Raw genomic sequence first — 20,846 nt, 5'->3', positions numbered from 1 at the left:
AGCATGGCTTTGGAATGTGGGCGGAAATCGGAGCACCCAGAGGAAACCCAGCCAGAGAGGAGGAATGTCCTTTACTCTGGCGCAGTAAGAAGGCTCACAATACCAGGTTAAAGTCCAAGCTTTCAGAGTGTCATTCCTTCTTCAGTTGTGTTCACAAACAGGGCATATAAAGCCACAAACTCAATTTACAAGATAATGGTTGGACACTAAGGGCAATTTTAGCATGGCCAATCAACCTAACCCGCACATCTTTGTACTGTGGGAGGAAACCGGAGCACCCAGAGGAAACCCACACAGACACAAGGAGAATGTGCAAAATCCACACAGACAGTGATCCAAGCCAGGAATCAAACCCAGGTCCCTGGAGCTGTGAAGCAGCAGTGCTAATCACTGTGCTACCGTGCTGCCTGCACTTGTGTGACTCAAGTTAGCTACAGGTCAGCCTGTCCATCCCCTGACTATCGAAACTGCTGTGATGACTTAATTCCCATACATGTCCCACACTGCCATGTTGTGCTCTACACTGTAAGGGGCATTGCCACCCTTAGCTTGCAGCACAGAATCCCAGTGTGAAGGTGAACACTGCTGGAGGATTGTTTTTCTCAGTTTTTTATTCAGTCCAAATTCCAATTGAATCCAATTCATGGTCCCCACTGGACAAGATCCAAGCTGACAACATGAGGCACTGCACCACATTTCGGGCTCGATCTGAGGGTTGATAATGCAGAAGGATTTTTACACATTTGCTTCTCCCTGCATTGCTGGGAGACCATGTACTTACCTGAACTCTGCATCTTCTTTGTGAGCACCCCCTGGAATGTAGGCGGCATGGTGGCACAGCGGTTAGCACTGCTGCCTTACAGCACCAGGGACCCGGGTTTGATTACCGCCTTGGGTCATTGTCTGTGTGGAGTTTGCTCATTCTCCCCGTGTCCGCATGGATTTCCTCCAGTTTCCTCCCACAGTTGAAAAGATGTGCTGGTTGGGTGCTTTGGCCATGCTAAATTCTCCCTCAGTGTACTTGAACAGATGCTGGAGCGTGACGCCTGGGGGATTTTCATAGTAACTTCATAGCAGTGTTAATGTAAGCCCACTTGTGACACGAATAACTGTCTGGTGTGATTGTGTAGAGTTTGCATTTTCCCCCTGTGTCTGTGTGGGTTTCCTCCGGGTGCTCCGATTTCCTCCCACAGTCCAAAGATGTGTGGGTTAGGTGGATTGGCCATGCTAAATTGCCCCTTAGTGTAAGGAGAATTAGTTAGGGTAAATATGTGGTGTTATGTGAATAGGACTTGGGTGGGATTGTTGTTGATGTAGGCTCAATGGACCGAATGGCCTCCTGCACTGTAGGAATCCGTGATTCTACAAAGTTCTGTGTGTTCCAGAACTTCACTTCTGGAGGAATGTACATTGTCCAGCTGATCCACTCTGAATCCCATCGTTCATTCACCCAATAAGAACATCGTTAGTGTCGATCCGGATCAAATCCAGTTTCAAACCTGACTTTAAAAGAATGAAGCTAAAAACACACACAGCCTCCAGAAGCTTGGAGAGTCTCCCAAAATGCGGCCGATTGAAAAGAAAAATCCTTTTGTGTTTTTATTCTTGATGTGATAATTTCCACGAAACATTTCTTGGGGAAACCTTCAGCTTTTTATCTCCATATCGGAAAGCTGTATACTGCGGAGAAATGTCTCCATTGCTGCATTTACAGACTGCAGACCGGGCTTGGGGAATGCAGCGGGAATTATTGTTCAGGAATGGATAAATCCGCACTGCTTAATGTGAGGGAGACAGCGCGGGGGGCTGGAGGGGTGGGGGGGAATGTTGTGGATGGATGAGGATTTATTCCCGGGACAGTCCCGCTGGGAGCAGGGAGGGAGGGTGACCCTCTGCAGAGATAAAGCTGCAGGTCATTTCTCCCGATGTGGAGATGCCGGTGTTGGACTGGGGTGAAGACAGTAAGGAGTCTCACAACACCGGGGTTATTGGGTAATAAACCCCGAAAGCTTGTGGGTTTACTATCAAATAAACTGGCTGGACTTTAACCTGGTGTGTGAGACTTCTTACTGTGTCCCCCCCGACAGAGTTGCATGGGGGGGGGGGGTGCGGGGGTGCGGAGAGAGTGCGGGGTGGGGGACATTTTGGGGGGGGGCGGGGGGGTGGGAGGCAGTGTGGGAGGGAGGGTGGGGGATAGTGTGTGTGAGTGGGGGGGGCAGTGTGAGTGGGGGGCAGTGTGTGTGAGTGGGGGGGCAGTGTGTGTGAGTGGGGGGCAGTGTGTGTGAGTGGGGGGGCAGTGTGTGAGTGGGGGGCAGTGTGTGTGAGTGGGGGGGGCAGTGTGTGTGAGTGGGGGGTAGTGTGTGAGTGGGGGGGGCAGTGTGTGTGAGTGGGGGGTAGTGTGTGTGAGTGGGGGGGGCAGTGGGGGGCAGTGTGTGTGAGTGGGGGGCAGTGTGTGTGAGTGGGGGGGCAGTGTGTGAGTGGGGGGTAGTGTGTGTGAGTGAAGGGGGCAGTGGGGGGCAGTGTGTGTGTGTGGGGGGCAGTGTGTGTGAGTGGGGGGGGCAGTGTGTGAGTGGGGGGGGCAGTGTGTGTGAGTGGGGGGGCAGTGTGTGTGAGTGAGGGGCAGTGTGTGTGAGTGGGGGGGGCAGTGTGTGAGTGGGGGGCAGTGTGTGTGAGTGGGGGGCAGTGTGTGTGAGTGGGGGGGGCAGTGTGTGAGTGGGGGGGCAGTGTGTGTGAGTGGGGGGGCAGTGTGTGTGAGTGAGGGGGGAGCAGTGTGTGAGTGGGGGGCAGTGTGTGTGAGTGGGGGGGCAGTGTGTGTGAGTGAGGGGCAGTGTGTGTGAGTGGGGGGGCAGTGTGTGTGAGTGGGGGGCAGTGTGTGTGAGTGGGGGGCAGGGTGTGAGTGGGGGGGGCAGTGTGTGAGTGGGGGGGCAGTGTGTGTGAGTGGGGGGCAGGGTGTGAGTGGGGGGGGCAGTGTGTGAGTGGGGGGGCAGTGTGCGTGAGTGGGGGGGGCAGTGTGTGTGAGTGGGGGGGCAGTGTGTGTGAGTGGGGGGGCAGTGTGTGTGAGTGGGGGGGCAGTGTGTGTGAGTGGGGGGGAGCAGTGTGTGAGTGGGGGGCAGTGTGTGTGAGTGGGGGGCAGTGTGTGTGAGTGGGGGGGCAGTGTGTGTGAGTGAGGGGGGAGCAGTGTGTGAGTGGGGGGCAGTGTGTGTGAGTGGGGGGCAGTGTGTGTGAGTGGGGGGGCAGTGTGTGTGAGTGAGGGGCAGTGTGTGTGAGTGGGGGGGCAGTGTGTGTGAGTGGGGGGGGAGCAGTGTGTGAGTGGGGGGCAGTGTGTGTGAGTGGGGGGCAGTGTGTGTGAGTGGGGGGGCAGTGTGTGAGTGGGGGGGCAGTGTGTGTGAGTGAGGGGGCAGTGTGTGTGAGTGAGGGGCAGTGTGTGTGAGTGGGGGGGCAGTGTGTGTGAGTGGGGGGGCAGTGTGTGAGTGGGGGGCAGTGTGTGAGTGGGGGGGCAGTGTGTGTGAGTGGGGGGGCAGTGTGTGTGAGTGGGGGGGCAGTGTGTGAGTGGGGGGCAGTGTGTGTGAGTGGGGGGGCAGTGTGTGTGAGTGGGGGGGCAGTGTGTGTGAGTGGGGGGCAGTGTGTGTGAGTGGGGGTGCAGTGTGTGAGTGGGGGGGGAGCAGTGTGTGAGTGGGGGGCAGTGTGTGTGAGTGGGGGGCAGTGTGTGTGAGTGGGGGGGCAGTGTGTGTGAGTGGGGGGCAGTGTGTGAGTGGGGGGCAGTGTGTGAGTGGGGGGCAGTGTGTGTGAGTGGGGGGGCAGTGTGTGAGTGGGGGGCAGTGTGTGTGAGTGGGGGGGCAGTGTGTGAGTGGGGGGCAGTGTGTGTGAGTGGGGGTGCAGTGTGTGAGTGGGGGGGGAGCAGTGTGTGAGTGGGGGGCAGTGTGTGTGAGTGGGGGGGCAGTGTGTGAGTGGGGGGCAGTGTGTGTGAGTGGGGGGGCAGTGTGTGAGTGGGGGGGCAGTGTGTGTGAGTGGGGGGGGCAGTGTGTGTGAGTGGGGGGCAGGGTGGGGGCTGAGGTTTGATTCAATCCCCTTCGAGCAACAGTTGGGACTGAGGGGGGGGGGGGTGGATCAGGTGAGAGCAGCTGAGAGTGACCCCCCCACTGCCCGGGTGGCAGGGCCTCACCCACAGCATCCCCCCCTCCCCCGGGATCCCTGCCCCTCCCCCAAGATCCTCTCCCCCCGGGACCCCCTCCCCCCGGGACCCCCTCCCCCCGAATCCCCTCCCCCCGGACCCCCTCCCCCCGGGACCCCCTCCCCCCGGGGACCCCCTCCCCCGGGACCCCCTCCCCCGGGACCCCCTCCCCCCGGGATCCCCTCCCCTCGGACCCCAAAACAGTTGATTGCTTTTTCCGGGTCAAGTTGCCCCGAGCCGGGGAATGGGGGGGAAATTGGTGTAACCGCCCCCCCCCCCCCAGCCGGATTATGTGTCCCCGGGGTTAGGGAGGGGGTCTCTGTCCCAGGGGTGGGGATTTATGTGTCTCGGAAGTGGGGGGCTTCTCCATCCCTCGGGGTGGGGGGGCTGGGGTCTCTCTCCCTGGGGGTGGGGGGCGGATGGGGTCTCTCTCCCCGGGGGTGGGGTCTCTGTCCCCGGGGGGTGGGGGTGTTGATCCCCGGGGTTGGGGGGGTGATCATTGGGGGTGGGGTCTCTCTCCCCGGGGGTGGGGTCTCTCTCCCCGGGGGTGGGGTCTCTCTCCCTGGGGGTGGGGTCTCTGTCCTTGGGGGTGGGGTCTCTCTCCCCGGGGGTGGGGTCTCTGTCCTTGGGGGTGGGGTCTCCCTCCCCGGGGGTGGGGTCTCTCTCCCTGAGGGTGGGGTCTCTGTCCTTGGGGGTGGGGTCTCTCTCCCCGGGGGTGAGGTCTCTGTCCTTGGGGGTGGGGTCTCTCTCCCCGGGGGTGGGGTCTCTCTCCCCGGGGGTGGGGTCTCTGTCCTTGGGGGTGGGGTCTCTCTCCCCGGGGGTGGGGTCTCTCTCCCCGGGGGTGGGGTCTCTCTCCCCGGGGGTGGGGTCTCTCTCCCCGGGGGTGGGGGTGTTGATCCCCGGGCCCCTCCCAGCTCCGGGGGGGGCGGGCCCGGCCCCGGGCTCGGGTATAAAGCGGTGCCGGGCGGTGGGTCCGCAGACCGGGGGCAGCCGCTCCCTCCCTCCGCCGCTTCCCCGATGCTGCCGCCCGGGCTCCCGCTGCTGCTGGCCGGCGGCTGGGCGCTGCTGGCCGTGGCCGAGCTGCCGCTGCCCGGGAGGCCGATCCGCTGCCCGCCCTGTTCCCGGGAGCAGAGAGCCGGCTGCCCGGTACCGCAGGGCTGTGAGGAGCTGGTCCGGGAGCCGGGCTGCGGCTGCTGCGGGACCTGTGCCCTGGCCAAGGGGCGGCACTGCGGCGTCTACACCGCCCGCTGCGGCTCCGGCCTCCGCTGCTTCCCCCGGCGGGGCTGCCAGAGGCCCCTTCACTCACTGATGAGCGGCCGGGGGGTCTGCATGGAGCCCCCCGACACAGAGAGCACCGGAGGCGGCGGACAGAGACAGCCAGGTACCGGGGCTGGGGGGGGGATACAGGGGCCTGGGGGGAGGGGGGTGTCTAGGGGAATGGGGGGGGGGGAGAGTGTTGGGGGGGAGGGGGGGTGAACCATTGGAGACTGAGAGGGTGAAATGGTTTCTGTTGCACGGGAGGAGTGAGTGTGGAATGGGATGTGTTTCTCTGGGTGAACGGGCTGAACGGTCAGTGTGTCTGTGTGGGTGAGGGTGTGTGTGTCAGGGTGAGTGTCAGGGTGAATGTGTGAGGGTGAATGTCAGGGTGTGTGTCAGGAGGATTTCCATTGGAAAAGAGACACTGGCTGTCTGAGACAGGGGGAGAGTGATTCAGAGTTTCGGATATATCCCAACGATCAGATTATTGTAAATCCTCGCATCAGATTACTCCGTTGATATTGAACTCAGTATTGATCCATTCCGACACAGTTACACTCCTGTTCAACTGATGAAAAGGTGAATTTTTGATCATTTAATTGCAGTAGTTTTACTCGGAGTCTCAGACTGGCGCTGCCCCCACACCATTCGCTGCTCAGATCCCGATTTCCTCTCGGATATATTTCCACTTCAAAGATTTAGTTAATTCGCTCCTAACCTGACTTCCAGCTGCTCAGAGCTCCTTTCCCACCTGTTATTGGGCTTGGCACATTTCAGGAATTCAGGTTTGGAAGGACAGAGCCCGCACTCTCTCAGCCCTGGGATTGAATGAAGTTTAGTGTCAGGTGGGACATCTCTGAATAGCTTCAGAAACATCCCTCGCTCAGTGAGCAGTGTGCCCAGACACCAGCCCCGGAGTGTGGCTTTGTGCAGAGAGTGACAATTGGTTCACACTCTCAGGCAGGGAAAGCTCAGACTGTAGTAGCTCCGATGTGGAGATGCCGGCGTTGGACTGGGGTAAGAAGTCTCACAAGAGTCCATTTTGGCAGAACCAACGGGATGAATGAGTACACTATCAAGGGCAGGAGTCTTGGTAGTGTTGAGGAGCAGAAGGATCTTGGGGTCCAGGTCCACAGGACTCTTAAATCGGCCTCGCAGGTGGAGGAGGTGGTCAAGAAGGCGTATGGTGTACTGGCCTTCATTAATCGAGGGATTGAGTTTAGGAGTCGGGAGGTAATGCTGCAACTTTATAAGACCCTTGTCAGGCCTCATTTGGAGTACTGTGCGCAGTTCTGGTCGCCTCACTATAGGAAAGACGTAGAAGCTATTGAAAGGGTACAGAGGAGATTTACAAGGATGTTGCCTGGACTGGGAGGCATGCCTTATGAAGTTAGGTTGAGGGAACTGGGTCTCTTTTCCCTGGAGAGACGTAGGTTGAGAGGCGACCTGATAGAGGTTTATAAAATGTTGAGAGGAATAGATAGGGTGGATTCTCAGAGGCTATTTCCCCGGGTTGAAATGGTCGCTACGAGAGGACACAGGTTTAAGGTGCGGAGAGGAAAGTACAGAAGTGATGTTAGGGGTAAGTTTTTCACACAGAGGGTGGTGAGTGAATGGAATCGGCTGCCGTCAGTGGTGGTAGAGGCGAACTCGCTGGGGTCTTTTAAAAGACTTCTGGATGAGTATATGGGATTTTATGGGATTGGGGGTTATAGATAGGTGTTGATGTGATCGGCGCAACTTGTGGGCTGAATGGCCTGTTTGTGCTGTAGTGTTCTATGTTCTATGTTCTAAGACCAGGTTGGTAGCTGCTTTCGGAGCTGTTGTGTTTGTGAACACAGTTCATCACTCACTTGATGAAGGAGCAGTGCTAAAATAAACCTGTTGGGCTTTAACCCGGTGTTGTGAGACTACTTACTGTAAAGCTCCAACAGACATCGCTCACACAAACCCTGTCCTGACTGGGAGGTAAACAGACGTTTAAATCAAACTCCAAAAGGCAATTCTTCCCCTTTGCTGACTGTGAAACAATGTGAAAGGTGACTGAGTGAGTCTCTGCTATGGGGAATCTGAGACACTCTCTGCCATTATTACTGCACCTATCGCTATCTATCATCAAGGACGGGTTTGAGCACCCCCCCCGCCCCACCCCCGTTCCTGTCTCTGATGAAGATGTTTTAAAAAGTCTAATTTTAACCTTGATAAAGTCCTCGCTGCCATCTCAGAAGGAGAGAAGATCATCTTTGTGGCAGGCTTTGGTGCCAGGGTTTATTGGGATTCTGATATCTGCAATGGAATCACTGGATGGCTCATTCCAGTGGTGTCCTCTTGCTGAGAAAGTGTGCTCAGGAATATTGGAATTAGGAGCAGAAGTCAGTGAATTCAGCCCTCTGAGCCTGCTCCGCTCATCAATCAGATCATGACTGATCCCTCCCTGGTCTCAAATCCACCTCCCCAACTGTTCCTCTTATCCTATTTTATTAGAAATATATCTATCTCCTTCTTGAAACAATTCAATGATTCAGACTCCACCAGTGAGTTCAAGCTCAAACTGTTTAATTTCCCCTCATTCGTCAACCCTTTCACCCCCGGAATCAATCTGGTGAACATTCTCTGAACTGCCTTCAATGCCACCACATCCTTCCTCAAATAGGGAGACCAAAACTGGACACAATCCTCCAGACATGGTCTCACCAACACCCTATACAATCACAACAACACTTCTCTACTTTTATACCCCAGTCCCTTTGCAATAAATGCCAACATCCCATTTGCCTTTTTTATTACGTGCTGCACCTACATACCGACTTCCTGTGATTCATGAACACAGACACCCTGATCCCTCTGCCTGGATACATTTTGAATCTGCTTTCCATTCAGGTAATAATTTGCCTTTCTATTTTTTCTGCCAGAATGGACAACCTCACAGTTATCCACATTAAACTTCAGCTGCCAAATTTTGGCCCATTCTCCTGGCCTATATCCATCTGTAAAATCTTTATATCCTCTTCACTGCCTGCTTTCCCACCTATTTTAGTGCCATCTGCAGATTTTGCTATGTTACACTCTGTCCCTGCTCACAGATCATTCATTTGGATTGTAAACAGTTGAGGTCTGAGGACTGACTCCAGCAACACCCCGTTACTTACATTTCGCCAGAAGGACCCATTTATCCTGACCCTCTACCTTTTGTCCATCAGCCAATCCTCAATCCAATCCAATACTCTACCCCCAATTCCCTGTGATCTCACCTCCTGGATCAGTCTTTCCTGTGGCACTTGTCAAACACCTTCTGGAACTCTAGGTATAGCACATCCCCAGGTTCCCCACTATCCACCTTGCTTGTTATGTCCTCAAAGACCTCAAGCAAGTTTGTCAAGCATGGCTTTCCCTTCACAAAACCATGCTGACAGTGGTGGATTGAGCTTTGCCTTTCCAAATACTCATTCATCTCCTCCTTAATGATTGATTCCAGCAACTTCCCCACCACAGAGGTCAAGCTAATCGACCAATAGTTTCCTACTTTTTGCCTCCTTTTTGAATACAGAGCATCACACTAGCATGTTTCCAATCCACTGGGATCTTACCAGAATCCAAGGAATTTTGGAATATCACAACCAATCCATCCACTATCTCTGCTGCCACCTCCTTTAATATCCCAGGGGCAAGACCATCAGGTCCTGGAATCCTACCTGCCTTTAAACCCATTAGTTTATTCAATACCTTCTCCCCAGTGATGGTTATTGCACCAAGTTCCTCTGCATTACCTACAGTTTTTGGAAAATTTTTATTATCCTCTACTGTGAAGACAGAGGCAAAATATTGGTTTAGTGTCTCTGCCATCTCTATGTTCCCCATTAGTACCTCAATGGTATCGTCCTCTAAAGGGCCATCAATTACTTTAGCTAATCTCTTCCTCTTTATATACTTATAGAAACTTTTGGTATCTGTGTTTATGTTTTCTGCTAGTTTCTTTTCATAGTTCATCTTAGATCTTTTGATTCTATTTTTAGTAGCCTTTGCTGAACTTTAACATTCTCCCAATCCTCCAGCTTGCCACTAACTTTTGCATTTGACACACTCTAGTTTTTGCCTTTATTATCCTTTTTGACTTTCTTGTCTAGCCATGGAACAGTTTCCTTCCTTTTATAATTCCTCTTCCTCTCAGGAAGATACTTTAATTGAGAGATATTCAATATCACCTGAACATCCAACATTGTTCCTCAACTATCCTGCTCTCAATTATTTGTTCCCAGTTTACTTGGGTCAACTCTTTCCTCAGGCCTGTGTAATTAGCTCTTCCCAATGCTGAAACTCTAGCATGGCACTCTGTCTTCTCTCGCTCAATCTGAATCTGAAACTGTGATCACTCTCTCCAAAAGGATCTTTAACAACAAGACTATTTATCAACCCTTTTCATTACATAATACTAAATCTAAAATAGCCTGCTCCCTGGTTGGTTCTGTAACATATTGCTCTAAGAAACAGTCAGCATGGTCTCCTTTTCACAAATATCCTCTTCCACCAGAAGGGCAAATATCAAAGCAGATGGAGACATCCTAGGGCAAAGCATTGGCACCTCCTGGAAAATGTCATTGTTCCAGTAAAACGTTAAAGTCCATGTGGTGCTGCACAGATCATTGACTTGTCTGATTGGAGATGATCATCCTGCTAATGCCAAGACATCACAAGACCCTAAAGTCCAAGAGGCAGAAGATCAATATCTCAGCCTGACTGAAGGGAGAATTCCAAATGCAGTACAAAATTAAAATGTGATGTCAACAGAGGCTCAAAATGTGATCCTGGGAACAGAACATTCAGAAAAATGAAAAAAAAAACATGTTCCCAGTGTGCTGTTTGTGGGATCTTGCTGTGCAGAAACTCACCTCTGTGTTCCCTACATTACAACAGTGAAAACGAGATTCACACCTCACTGGGACCTCCACAGCTTTTCAAAGGGGCTGGAGAAATGGAGATACGACTGCTGAATCTTTGGGGATTGAAGGTGTTGTGACATGTCGGTGTGTGGGTGGGTGCTGCAGTTGGGAGATGGGAGTTACTAAACAACTTGGCTGAGGCAGATACCCTGGCAGAGTTTGGGCTTTTCTCTGTGTTCCTGTCCTTGTGTGAGAGTACAGCTGGATTCCTCAGACAGCAGGGTCACATTACCTTGAAATGTGGTCATGTAGCTTATATCCTCACGCACAATATTCACAATGATTAAAAGCTTATTGTTTTGCAGTTCTTGTTGTGTTTCCAATATTAATGTTCAATTGCTGGTGTACATTTATTGAATGCATTGGCAAGGTGACCTCCAGAAACATTCAGAGAGGCCAGTCAGTGCCCTCCCTGTATAAACCTGTCTCCACGTCGCCTGTTCCTGCTCCATACAGAGTTCCCTTTGTGTAAAATGACAGGAAGTAGTTGCTTCCAATCCCCATGCCTGACAGGATAATGCACAGTGTTGGTTCGAAAGCCACTTCAAAAAGTGAATGGTTGTTGAGTCAGTGTTTACTGTAAACCCCAGCAGGGTAAATTGCCTCTGTCCAGATTTAACTTTCTATAATTCCAAAGTTGATCTTTTGGTGGTTCTTCCACTTTGAGTCTTTGGCCGAGTTTAAAATAAAAGGAATTTTCCAACGTACTTTCCTGAAAAGGTTAATGTCTTCCCACAGCCCAAACCCATTCTCTTTGGCTAACTCCAAGGTCAGATCTAGAATCATAACATCTGAAATAGTTGGCAGCTTCTGGTTTCAGACTCACTTTGATTCTACACATTTAACCACAACCTCCACTTAGGAACCTGATTTTCTTTTCACACTGCCAGTTTTGAAGAATACTTGGAGGGGCGGGGGGTAGAGAGAGAGCAGGAGCGTGAGAGAGGGACGGGGAGGGCAGGGAGACAGGAATGGGGGACTAAGGAGGGAGGGTGAGAGAGGAATGGGGACTGGGGGGAGGGTGAGAGAGGAAGAGGGTGAGGAGGAGGGTAAGGGAAGAATGGGGGAGTGGAGAGGAGGCGAGTGAATGAGAAAGCAGAGTAGAAATAGAAATCACTGTGGCACTTGTCACTGGGCTCCAGTAGGCTGAGTCTGTGATTGTAACAGGGAAGGTGGATGTTTCTGCTCCTCCTGCCTCAGTCACAGCAGCTCAGATCACCACACAGCAGAGGCCCCATAGTCAGCAAGCTTTCCTGCTTCTCCTGGTGTATTGGGGGGGAAATCGGGAAGGGGTCCAATTGCTTTACAAGAGTATCAGCTGGCTCTGAGTATGGTGGTTTCAAAGCAAAGTCTGTGCCAAATGGCACCGAACATGTAACACAGAGCTTCGAGAAAATGAAGATAATCATGAATAGTTCCAGTGAAAAACTATTGTCACTCTGTCCTGTCCTGCTCGCTTGCTCTCTCTCTCTGTGTTTCTCTCACTTGCTGTTTGTCATGTTCTGTTCTAACATGGGATTAATCCATTGAATCTCCCTCACACTATTCCCAAAATTCCAAAGCACAGACATGGTATCCTAACTGAAGTCTAAGCAATGAGTATCTGAAGCAAGACAGAGTCAAACCACTTGCCCTTAACAATCCATCAATCCCCACTATCAACAGAATCTAATGTAGGGGCAGCCCTGGGGGAGGGGGGATATCATTGTCCAGATTTAACCGGCCATTCATTAGCAATATTGTGGCTCTGGACAGATTGCTCCAGCTCCGTGAGGCAGTGTGAGAGGGGATGCACTGGGTAATTTGTGGAGAATCGGATGGGGATGTGTTAGATTTATTCACTGACATTTTCCCAACTCTGAGAGATTGTCCTGACACAAGCTTTGTCTCTGCCAAAACAATCAAAGTACTTAAAAGGGAAAATAGTCATCATGTGCAGTTCCAGCAAAACTCAGAGCTCCACACCGTCCCAGGGAATACAATTGCTGTACCATCCATACTATCCATCATAAAAATTCCCATCCTCACTCCTGTTCCTTCACTGTCACTGGGTCCACATTCTGGAACTCCCTCCCTTACAGCACTGTGGGTGTACCTACAACACATGGACTGCTGCTGTTCAAGAAGGCAGCTCACCACCACCTTCTCAAGGGGCAGTTAGGGATGGGCAATAAATGGTGGCCTGGTCAGTGAAGTTCTCAACCCATGAAATAATAAACAGGAAAAGGCAAAATAATCTGTTTTGTGTGAGAATGAATTGTCACGAGGTGGCACAACTTGCTGAGTGAGTGATGCAAATGGGGAACAGCTGGTGATTACTGATAACTAATCTCCAACCTAAAACCAACATTTCATCACAGAAGATAAACTGTAGCTTCAGAGAAGACGGAGGCGATGATTTCTTCTTCTTTAAAGCCACCTATTTATAACCAGGGAAAGGTTCTAAAGGACAGTCCAATCAAGCCAGGAACAGTGACAGGATCACAATCTGATGCCAGCACACAAAGTCACACTGGGCAGAGAGACGATAGTGAGTGTGAGTGTGGAGGCTGAGTGTGAGTGTGGAGGCTGAGCTGCAGAGGGAATGGCAGCCAGAGCCAGCGACAGACTCTGAGGAAATGCACAGCTGCTATGCCAGGAAGCTGAATAGAATGCAAGGGCAGCTGAGTGTGTGTCCTAGGCCAGGCTTGGATAGAGCGATATGTTTACTCAGTGTTTTGACGGTTCAATGAACGCTCTTCAGTACTCACTGCTGTTGAGATGATCAACTTGAAACCAGACACACCCTTCAGTTGCCAACTTTTTTACAATCTTCTTCACAAAATGAACTGTTTTTCTTTCCATGGTTTTACTGTTTGTCAGCCATGGTGTTCCTGGGCCGTTTGTCTTATTATACAATAATTGTATCGAATTGACACAGAAATAGGCCGTTTGATGATGATATTCCATATGGATCCCCTCCTGCCCCCTCTTCATCTCACCCTATCAGCAAAGTCTTTTACTTCCTCTGGTGTTTATCGTTCTACATTTTTCACCTCGACTAGCCCATCACAGTGAGTTCCACATTCTCACTGCTCTCAGGGTAAAAGGGGTTTTCCCTTATTCCTGGTTGGATTTATGATTGAATCTTTTGATCTGCCTCCAAATAGAAAAAATATTGGACTTTTCAGGTCCAGATGACCCTGTCAAAGCTTTGATAAAGGGTTATCTGGATTCGAAACCTCAGCTCTCTTCTCTCCTTACGAATGCTGCCAGACCTGCTGAGATTTTCCAGCATTTTCTCAGATTCCAGCATCTGCAGTAATTTGCTTTTATCCAGAAAAAATGTCTGCATGTTTACCCTGTCAAATTTCTCCCTATCTGTCACGCCTCTATCAGAACACCCATCGGTTTTCTTTTTTCTAGATAAAGTAAGGCAACACTGTTCACTCTTTCCTGAAGTATCTGTAACTATTCTGCTCCCCCACCCCCAACTGTATAGAATTCCCTCCCTCCTTATCCTTCTACCCTCTCCCAATCCAAGTCACCTCCACCCAGCCTGTGGATCAGAAGCCAGTCTGACGGTTATGATGATCTGAGGTGGGATGATCTCATTTTACTGTTGGGATGTTGTGGGCTCAGATGGATGTCCTGTGAATCTCTCAGGGTGAGACTGCCTCTGACATGAACCAGAACGCTGAAAGCCACGAAACTGACCTTGGTGGACTTTCCATTTCCTGTTTTGACCCTTTTCCTCTCGCTGGAATTGCCTGTCGGAAGTAAAGCTGGGATGATGGACATGGGGGCAGAGCAGGTTTGGACCAAGTCGGTGAGGATGATATTCAGGTTAACGGAGTACTGAGTTTCGTTGCAGTCAGCACCAGCCTCGATCGCTGTACCAAACTGACCAACGCCCCCTTAATACCAAAAGAGAAAATGCTGGAAAATCTCAGCAGGTTTGACAGCATCTGTAAGGAGGAGAGAAAAGAGCTGACGGTTTGGGTCCAGATGACCCTTTGTCAAAGCCTTTTCTCTTTTTTGGTTTCAGATTCCAGCATCTGCAGTAATTATTTCCCCTTTTAAATACCGTTCACCTCATCCACTCCCTGAGGGATCGGGTTCACACTCTCACCACTGTCTGGATAAAGACACTTCTCCTAAATTCCCTATTGGCTTTATAAGTAATTAGCTTAAAATGATGCCCTAGTTCTGATTCCACCTGCAAGTGGAAACATTCTCAATCTCTACCCAATTAAAACCCTAAAAATTTCAATAGGGTCACCCTTCACCTTTCAAATTTTGAAAGAAAAGGCTCCCAGCCTGTTCTGATATCATCCATTGTAAATCTGTTTTCTTGCAACCTCTCTAGCGCCCCTGCATTGAGTGTAGTTGTCAGTAAGATGTTAGTATTCTAACGATGAGGATTCTGCTCTCATATATAAGAAACCAGAGGACGTTGTGGGTTAAATACAAGATTTCCTAATGAGCTCTCAGTTTCCAATAATATTTCCACATCTGGTTCCCATTTTGTTTTTTATATCTGGATTCTCTTTGAGCTGCTGAAGGTCCCTGGATTCTGGTAATGCAACAATGGAACATGTTCCCCAGCACTCCATCAGCAATATCTGTCCTCCAGTTATACGAGAGATTTCTGTGTACAAATGGGACATACAATTCAAAAATACATCTTGCAGGAAGACTGCGTTCCTGCCAATACCTATCAAAGGGATTTGGACTGTGCTGATTCTTCCCGGGTTTATAAACAGCTCTGAAATTCTGAGAAATCCATAGAACTTTAGAACCCCCATAATGAGGAATGAGGTCATTTGGCCCATTGGGGTTGCACTGACTCTTTGAAAAAGCATCCATCTCCATAACCCAACCATGTACCATGGAAAATCCATTTAATCTGTACATCGTGGGACACTAAAGGGCATTTTGTAATAGCCAATCCACCTAACCACGACATCTTTGGTTAGTGAGAGGAAACTGGATCACCAAGGAAACCCACGCAGCTATGGGGAGAATGTGCAAACTCTACACAGACAGTCACCCAAGGCCCGATCGAACCCAGGTCTCTGGTGCTGTGAGAAAGCAGTGGGAACCACTGTACAATAGAAGAATTGTATCCTTTTCATTATCCCTGTTCATGTTAATTCAGCTCCCTCTACACTGTCCCCCTCAAACACTCCCAGGACAGGCACAGCACGGGGTTAGATACAGAGTAAATCTCCCTCTACACTGTCCCCATCAAACACTCCGAGGACAGGGACAGCACAGGGTTAGATACAGAGTAAAGCTCCCTCTACACTGTCCCCCATCAAACACTCCCAGGACAGGTACAGCATGGGGTTAGATACAGAGTAAAGCTCCCTCTACACTGTCCCCCATCAAACACTCCCAGGACAGGTACAGCATGGGGTTAGATACAGAGTAAAGCTCCCTCTACACTGTCCCCATCAAACACTCCCAGGACAGGTACAGCACGGGGTTAGATACAGAGTAAAGCTCCCTCTACACTGTCCCCCCCATCAAACACTCCCAGGACAGGTACAGCACGGGGTTAGATACAGAGTAAAGCTCCCTCTACACTGTCCCCCATCAAACACTCCCAGGACAGGTACAGCACGGGGTTAGATACAGAGTAAACTGTATACTGAATGATTATGTAGCCTGTACTAATGTACTTGTTACAGACAAGACAGAGCGAGAAACCTCTCCTCCTCGCCTCCCATCTGTGAGCAGAAGGCTTTGTGAATTTTTGATTACCTCTGTGGTGAGTTTTCTCAAACACCCGGTTTGTGTGATTCACTTTAGCAATAACCCGCAGCCAGCTCTCATTCTCCTGAACTCAGCGTGTTAGTTTATTCAGATTCAAACCTGGGGAAAGTGTGTTTGTAACTTCCCATCTCGTCAAGCGCAGGGTAAATGGAAAAGGGAGGTTTGCAAGTATGTATAGTGACTGTATCAGAACCGCAGCAAGGAATGTTATATCAATTTCCAAAGTCCAGTGAGAAGTTCTTAACACTTCGGAGTTTGGGTTCAGCTGTCTGCAGTTATAGCCTTCCCACTCAGCTGGTGCTGATACTGGAGGATGAGGGAGATGCACAGAGACTGGGTCAGCTCTGTATAAATCTCCAGCAGAGACAGACTTCAGGGAGCAAGCTGCTGTTTGGGCGGGGGAGGGGTTGGAGGCGACGGTAGGATCTCAGTCGCCCCCGGGGCAGCGCGGCCCCTCCCCGGGGTCTCCGTCCCCGCACCTCCGCCCACCCCCCCCCCCCCCCCCGGGCAGCGCTGCCCCCCCCCCCCGGGCAGCGCTGCCCCCCCCCCCCCCGGGCAGCGCTGACCCCCCCCCGCCCCCCTCCCCGGGCAGCGCTGCCCCCCCCCCCCGGGCAGCGCTGACCCCCCCCCCCGCCCCCCTCCCCGGGCAGCGCTGACCCCGGGACTGGTTTTGCTGCTGCTTTGCGGGTTGTTTTTGGCTCCGGAGGAAAGAAATCCCAGAATCTGCTCCTTCGATAATTGATAACAGTTGGACAGAACACCTGGAAGCTATTACTGGGGTAAATCAGCCTGCCTGTGGAGTCAGCAACTTGCTGTAATGAGCATACAGTCTGTCTTTTTATATTTTATCTTTTTATTTCTTGGGCAGGTCTTGTGAAATCCACACATTCCTGTGCTGATTTTCAGCTCACTTGAGTTCTAACAGCTGTCCTGTGACCGCTGTGTCTCTGCCAGGCTGCTAGAACTTACCTCAATTTGGGAGCAAAAATATACTTGACCAAGATACCAAATCCTGGCTCGGACAGGGTGGCTGGGTGGAGTGGAGGTGTCGGGTTGAGCCCCTCACTCACTCCCAGGACAGGATACGTTTTCATTCCAACTATCAACTTTCCTCTGTCTCCTGCTGATCCTGACCTTGGCCCCCAGTTGGAAAGCTGTCTCCGGAAGCCCTGTTCCAATGAAGGATGGCGGGTGGGCCAGTGGAGTGGGAGGTCCAACAGGAAGGCTTGTGATGATCTTTGACCAGTAGCCACTGTGGGAGAGATGCTGGAGAGGGCGCGTGGTGTTTGCACATTCTCCCCATGTCTGTGTGGGTTTCCTCCGGATACTCTGGTTTCCTCCAAAGATGTGTGGATTGGCCATACTAAATTGCCCCTTAGTGTCCTGGGATGTGTAGGTTAGAGGGATTAGTAGGGTAAATATGTGGAGTAGTGGGGGTAAGATCTAGGTGGGATTGTTGTTGGTGCAGACTTGATGGGCTGAATGGCCTCCTTCTGCACTGTAGAGTTTCTATGATTCTATAAGGCCAGGAACCCTCCCACAAGAATAGTGACCGAGTCAGAGTGTGGAGCCTCCAGGCCACTTGCTGCTGTACTGTGCTGCTGGCTAAACTGGTGCAAAATGGCCCCTACAACTGCCTGAGTTGTCTTTGTGTCTTCATGGAGTGGACATCATCCCTGGCAGTGCCCCCCAAGAGTCAGGAATGAGCCCGGGAGCCATCTTCACCCAAAGTCTCATTGCCACCTTGAAGGCCAGGGAAATTCTGTCCCATGTCTCTGTCTGTGTCTCTTTGTATCTCTCTCTCTGTCTCGGTCTTTCTCAGTCTATCTGTCTGTCTGTCTGTCTCTCTCTCTGTCGGTCTTTCTCAGTCTCTCTCTCTGTCTCTCTGTCGGTCTCTCTCCGAGCAGCTGCTGCTAAATCTGAAATAAAAAGACAGTTCCTGATTTTTGGGCCATGTGTCCTTTTATGAATCTCAGACGAGGTTGTGTAAAGTTGAGAATGTGTGTGTAAACTCTGACACAGTGATGCAGTTAACACTGGAATTGTTGGTGTGACACAATGGTCAGAACTTTCTGTTCAAGCTCTGAGCTGGACTGAGAGCCCGAGTTGTCCAGCTGCTGAGAGTGAATGAGTTTGAATTCTGCTCCCTTTAAAAAGGGCATGTGCTTTTATGGTGATCTGAGTGTTTGGGAGCACACTCTTAATAGGATGTGTCTTTAAGCTCCTGTTACAATGGCCCATTACAGAACAGTGATTGAATCTAAAGGAGCTGCTTTCCTGAAGGTGGTACAGTTACAGGTGGTGGTATAGGTACAGGCCTGGTTCTGGTAGTGGTACAGGCAGAAGTATTGTTACAGGCAGTGATATAGTACAAGCAGTGGTACAGTTGCTGTTGGTCAGCACAGCTTGTCTTTCTGATTTGAATGGATGAATTCTGGTTTTGGCAAGAGGGTGAGTAACTCTGATGTGGCAGAATCAAAAATTCACAAAGCACTGTGCTCACAGATAGGTGAGGAGGAAAGAGATTTATCGCTCTTTGTTGTCTGTAACAACCCTCCAATGGCCTTCATTAGTGCAGAACTATAGTCATTTAGTATATAGTTTACTCTGTATCTAACCCCATGCTGGGAGTGTTTGATGGGGACAGTGCAGAGGGAGCTTTACTCTGTATCTAACCCCATGCTGTACCTGTCCTGGGAGTGTTTGATGGGGACAGTGTGGAGGGAGCTTTACTCTGTATCTAACCCCGTGCTGTCCCTGTCCTGGGAGTGTTTGATGGGGGACAGTGTAGAGGGAGCTTTACTCTGTATCTAACCCCGTGCTGTACCTGTCCTGGGAGTGTTTGATGGGGGACAGTGTAGAGGGAGCTTTATTCTGTATCTAACCCTGTGCTGTACCTGTCCTGGGAGTGTTTGATGGGGACAGTGTAGAGGGAGCTTTAGTCTGTATCTAACCCCTTGTACTCAGACTTCAAACAGGAATTGCTGCCAGATTGAGTAGAGCGTTCCCTGAGTGTTAATGAATAACTGTTAACTCACACGAGGAGCTGTCTTTGGGAGCAGTGCTCTGTGACAGCAGTTTCTGAGCTCAGTGCGGCCCCCAGTATTCCACTCCACCCTCCTATTGAACACTGAGAGCAGGGCAACTGCCAAGTTCCTCCCAGGCTGCCAGCACTCAAGCTCTGGAGGGTAATGGGCAGACACGAGGGATATTTCAGAACGTTAATGTTCAGGGCAGGGTCATGCTGTGTCCTGGCAATGTTGTAATTCTTCCTTTGCCAATAAAAAGTTGCCTCAGTTTCACCAATGTAGTCGGTCCCAGCTGACGAGTTACTGGTGTATCTGCATTTCCCACCTGCTCCCATCCCCTCTCTCTGTTGCACTGTTCAGATTGATCATGGCTCATTTTCCAGCTTTAATTCCAGAACCCTTCGTTCCCTTACCCCCAAAATATCCGGCAGTCTCAGCTTTGCAATTCTCCCTTGCTGCCTGTGATGTGGGTCTGATATCAAGGGGAGTGGCTGCAGTGCGGCGCGGTGGGGGCCCCGCTCTCCCGGCGGGTGCGGCGCGGTGGGGCCCCGCTCTCCCGGCGGGTGCGGCGCGGTGGGGGCCCCGCTCTCCCGGCGGGTGCGGCGAGGTGGGGGCCCCACTCTCCCTGGCAGTTAGGAAGTGTTTGCTTTGTGAGTGGGTGACCTGTGGTGATGTGATGGGTTTACAGAGTGTGATAGACTCTGGGGAATTACTGCAGGAATTTCTGCTCTCGAGTTTTGATCTGATTGGTGTCTAATCGAGGCATCAGATTGCCAGCGACTCTCTTCTGAAATTGCTGGAGTGATTTGGTTCATCAGGACTGAGAACCTCTGCTGCTCTTTGGACTGATGCTAAGTGTGTCCAGACCGGGGTAATTGGTGCAGCACCTTTACCTGAGCTCGGAGACTGGGAGACAGTGGGATCTGCTTCCTGATAGTTTGCATTTGGTACAGAGCCATTCAGAACCATCTGTATCTCATTAGCTGAAACAACAGTCAGAGTTGTGGGAAAGAGAGAGGACACACAGCCAGGCGCCAGTCTGATCATTATCCTGTGACCCCTGCTGTAAATGTGTGTGTGTGTGTCATTGCGTGAGTGTGTGTCATATCTCTGTGTCTCTCTCTGTCTCCCTACCTCTTCCTCTCTCCTGCTGTGTCTATCTTTTTTTCTGTACCTTTCCCTCTACATGTTTGCCTGTCTCTCTGTATCTCTGTTTCTCTATGTGAGTGTCTCCCCTCCACTCCCTGCCACCGAGCTGGGGTCCGGGGCGGAAGATGGTCGTGGACACAGCCTCTGCGTCCAGGGCTCCAGCTTGTGCTTGTTGTCCCTCATATTTCACTACAGGAAATGAAGCAAAGGTCCTTTATCTCTGTGCTGACCCTGGCACCTGTGTGAAGCAGACAGTCCTGTAAAAATCCCTAAATGGACGGAGATCTGAATGTGTTCCTTTAGGAGACAGAGGGGTTGCTTGTTACTGGCAGTGACATCCTGTTCCCAGTCCCGGGAAAATCCCAAACTGTCCCAAAGGAGGCAGGATCTGATATAGCCATACCTCCCCCCCCCCAGTGTCACCCACCCTCTAATCCCACCCTCGCCGCAGGAGAAGAAATGGAATCTCGGACAATGAAAAATCAAATGGGGTAGCGAGGAAAATGCCAAGCCAGTTTTGGAAGCAGCCCCTCTCCACCCCCC

The 20,846-nt window shown here is 51.2% G+C and overlaps 1 protein-coding gene across 1 annotated transcript in view; it reads left to right on the top strand.

Moving 5' to 3' along the window:
* Positions 1 to 5,135: 5,135 nt before the first annotated feature.
* Positions 5,136 to 20,846, top strand: part of LOC145359227 (insulin-like growth factor-binding protein 4) — a 33,968-nt gene continuing 18,257 nt past the window's right edge. Inside the window, exon 1 of the mRNA XM_080213715.1 lies at positions 5,136 to 5,552. Coding sequence (XP_080069841.1) covers positions 5,189 to 5,552 — 364 coding nt within the window. The 5' untranslated portion in view covers positions 5,136 to 5,188. The remainder of the gene's footprint in view (positions 5,553 to 20,846) is intronic.

Source organism: Carcharhinus amblyrhynchos, chromosome 27 (assembly GCF_965287045.1).
Source record: "Carcharhinus amblyrhynchos chromosome 27, sCarAmb.v2.hapA, whole genome shotgun sequence".
NCBI lineage: Eukaryota > Metazoa > Chordata > Chondrichthyes > Carcharhiniformes > Carcharhinidae > Carcharhinus > Carcharhinus amblyrhynchos.
This window is presented reverse-complemented; position numbering and strand designations above follow the sequence as displayed.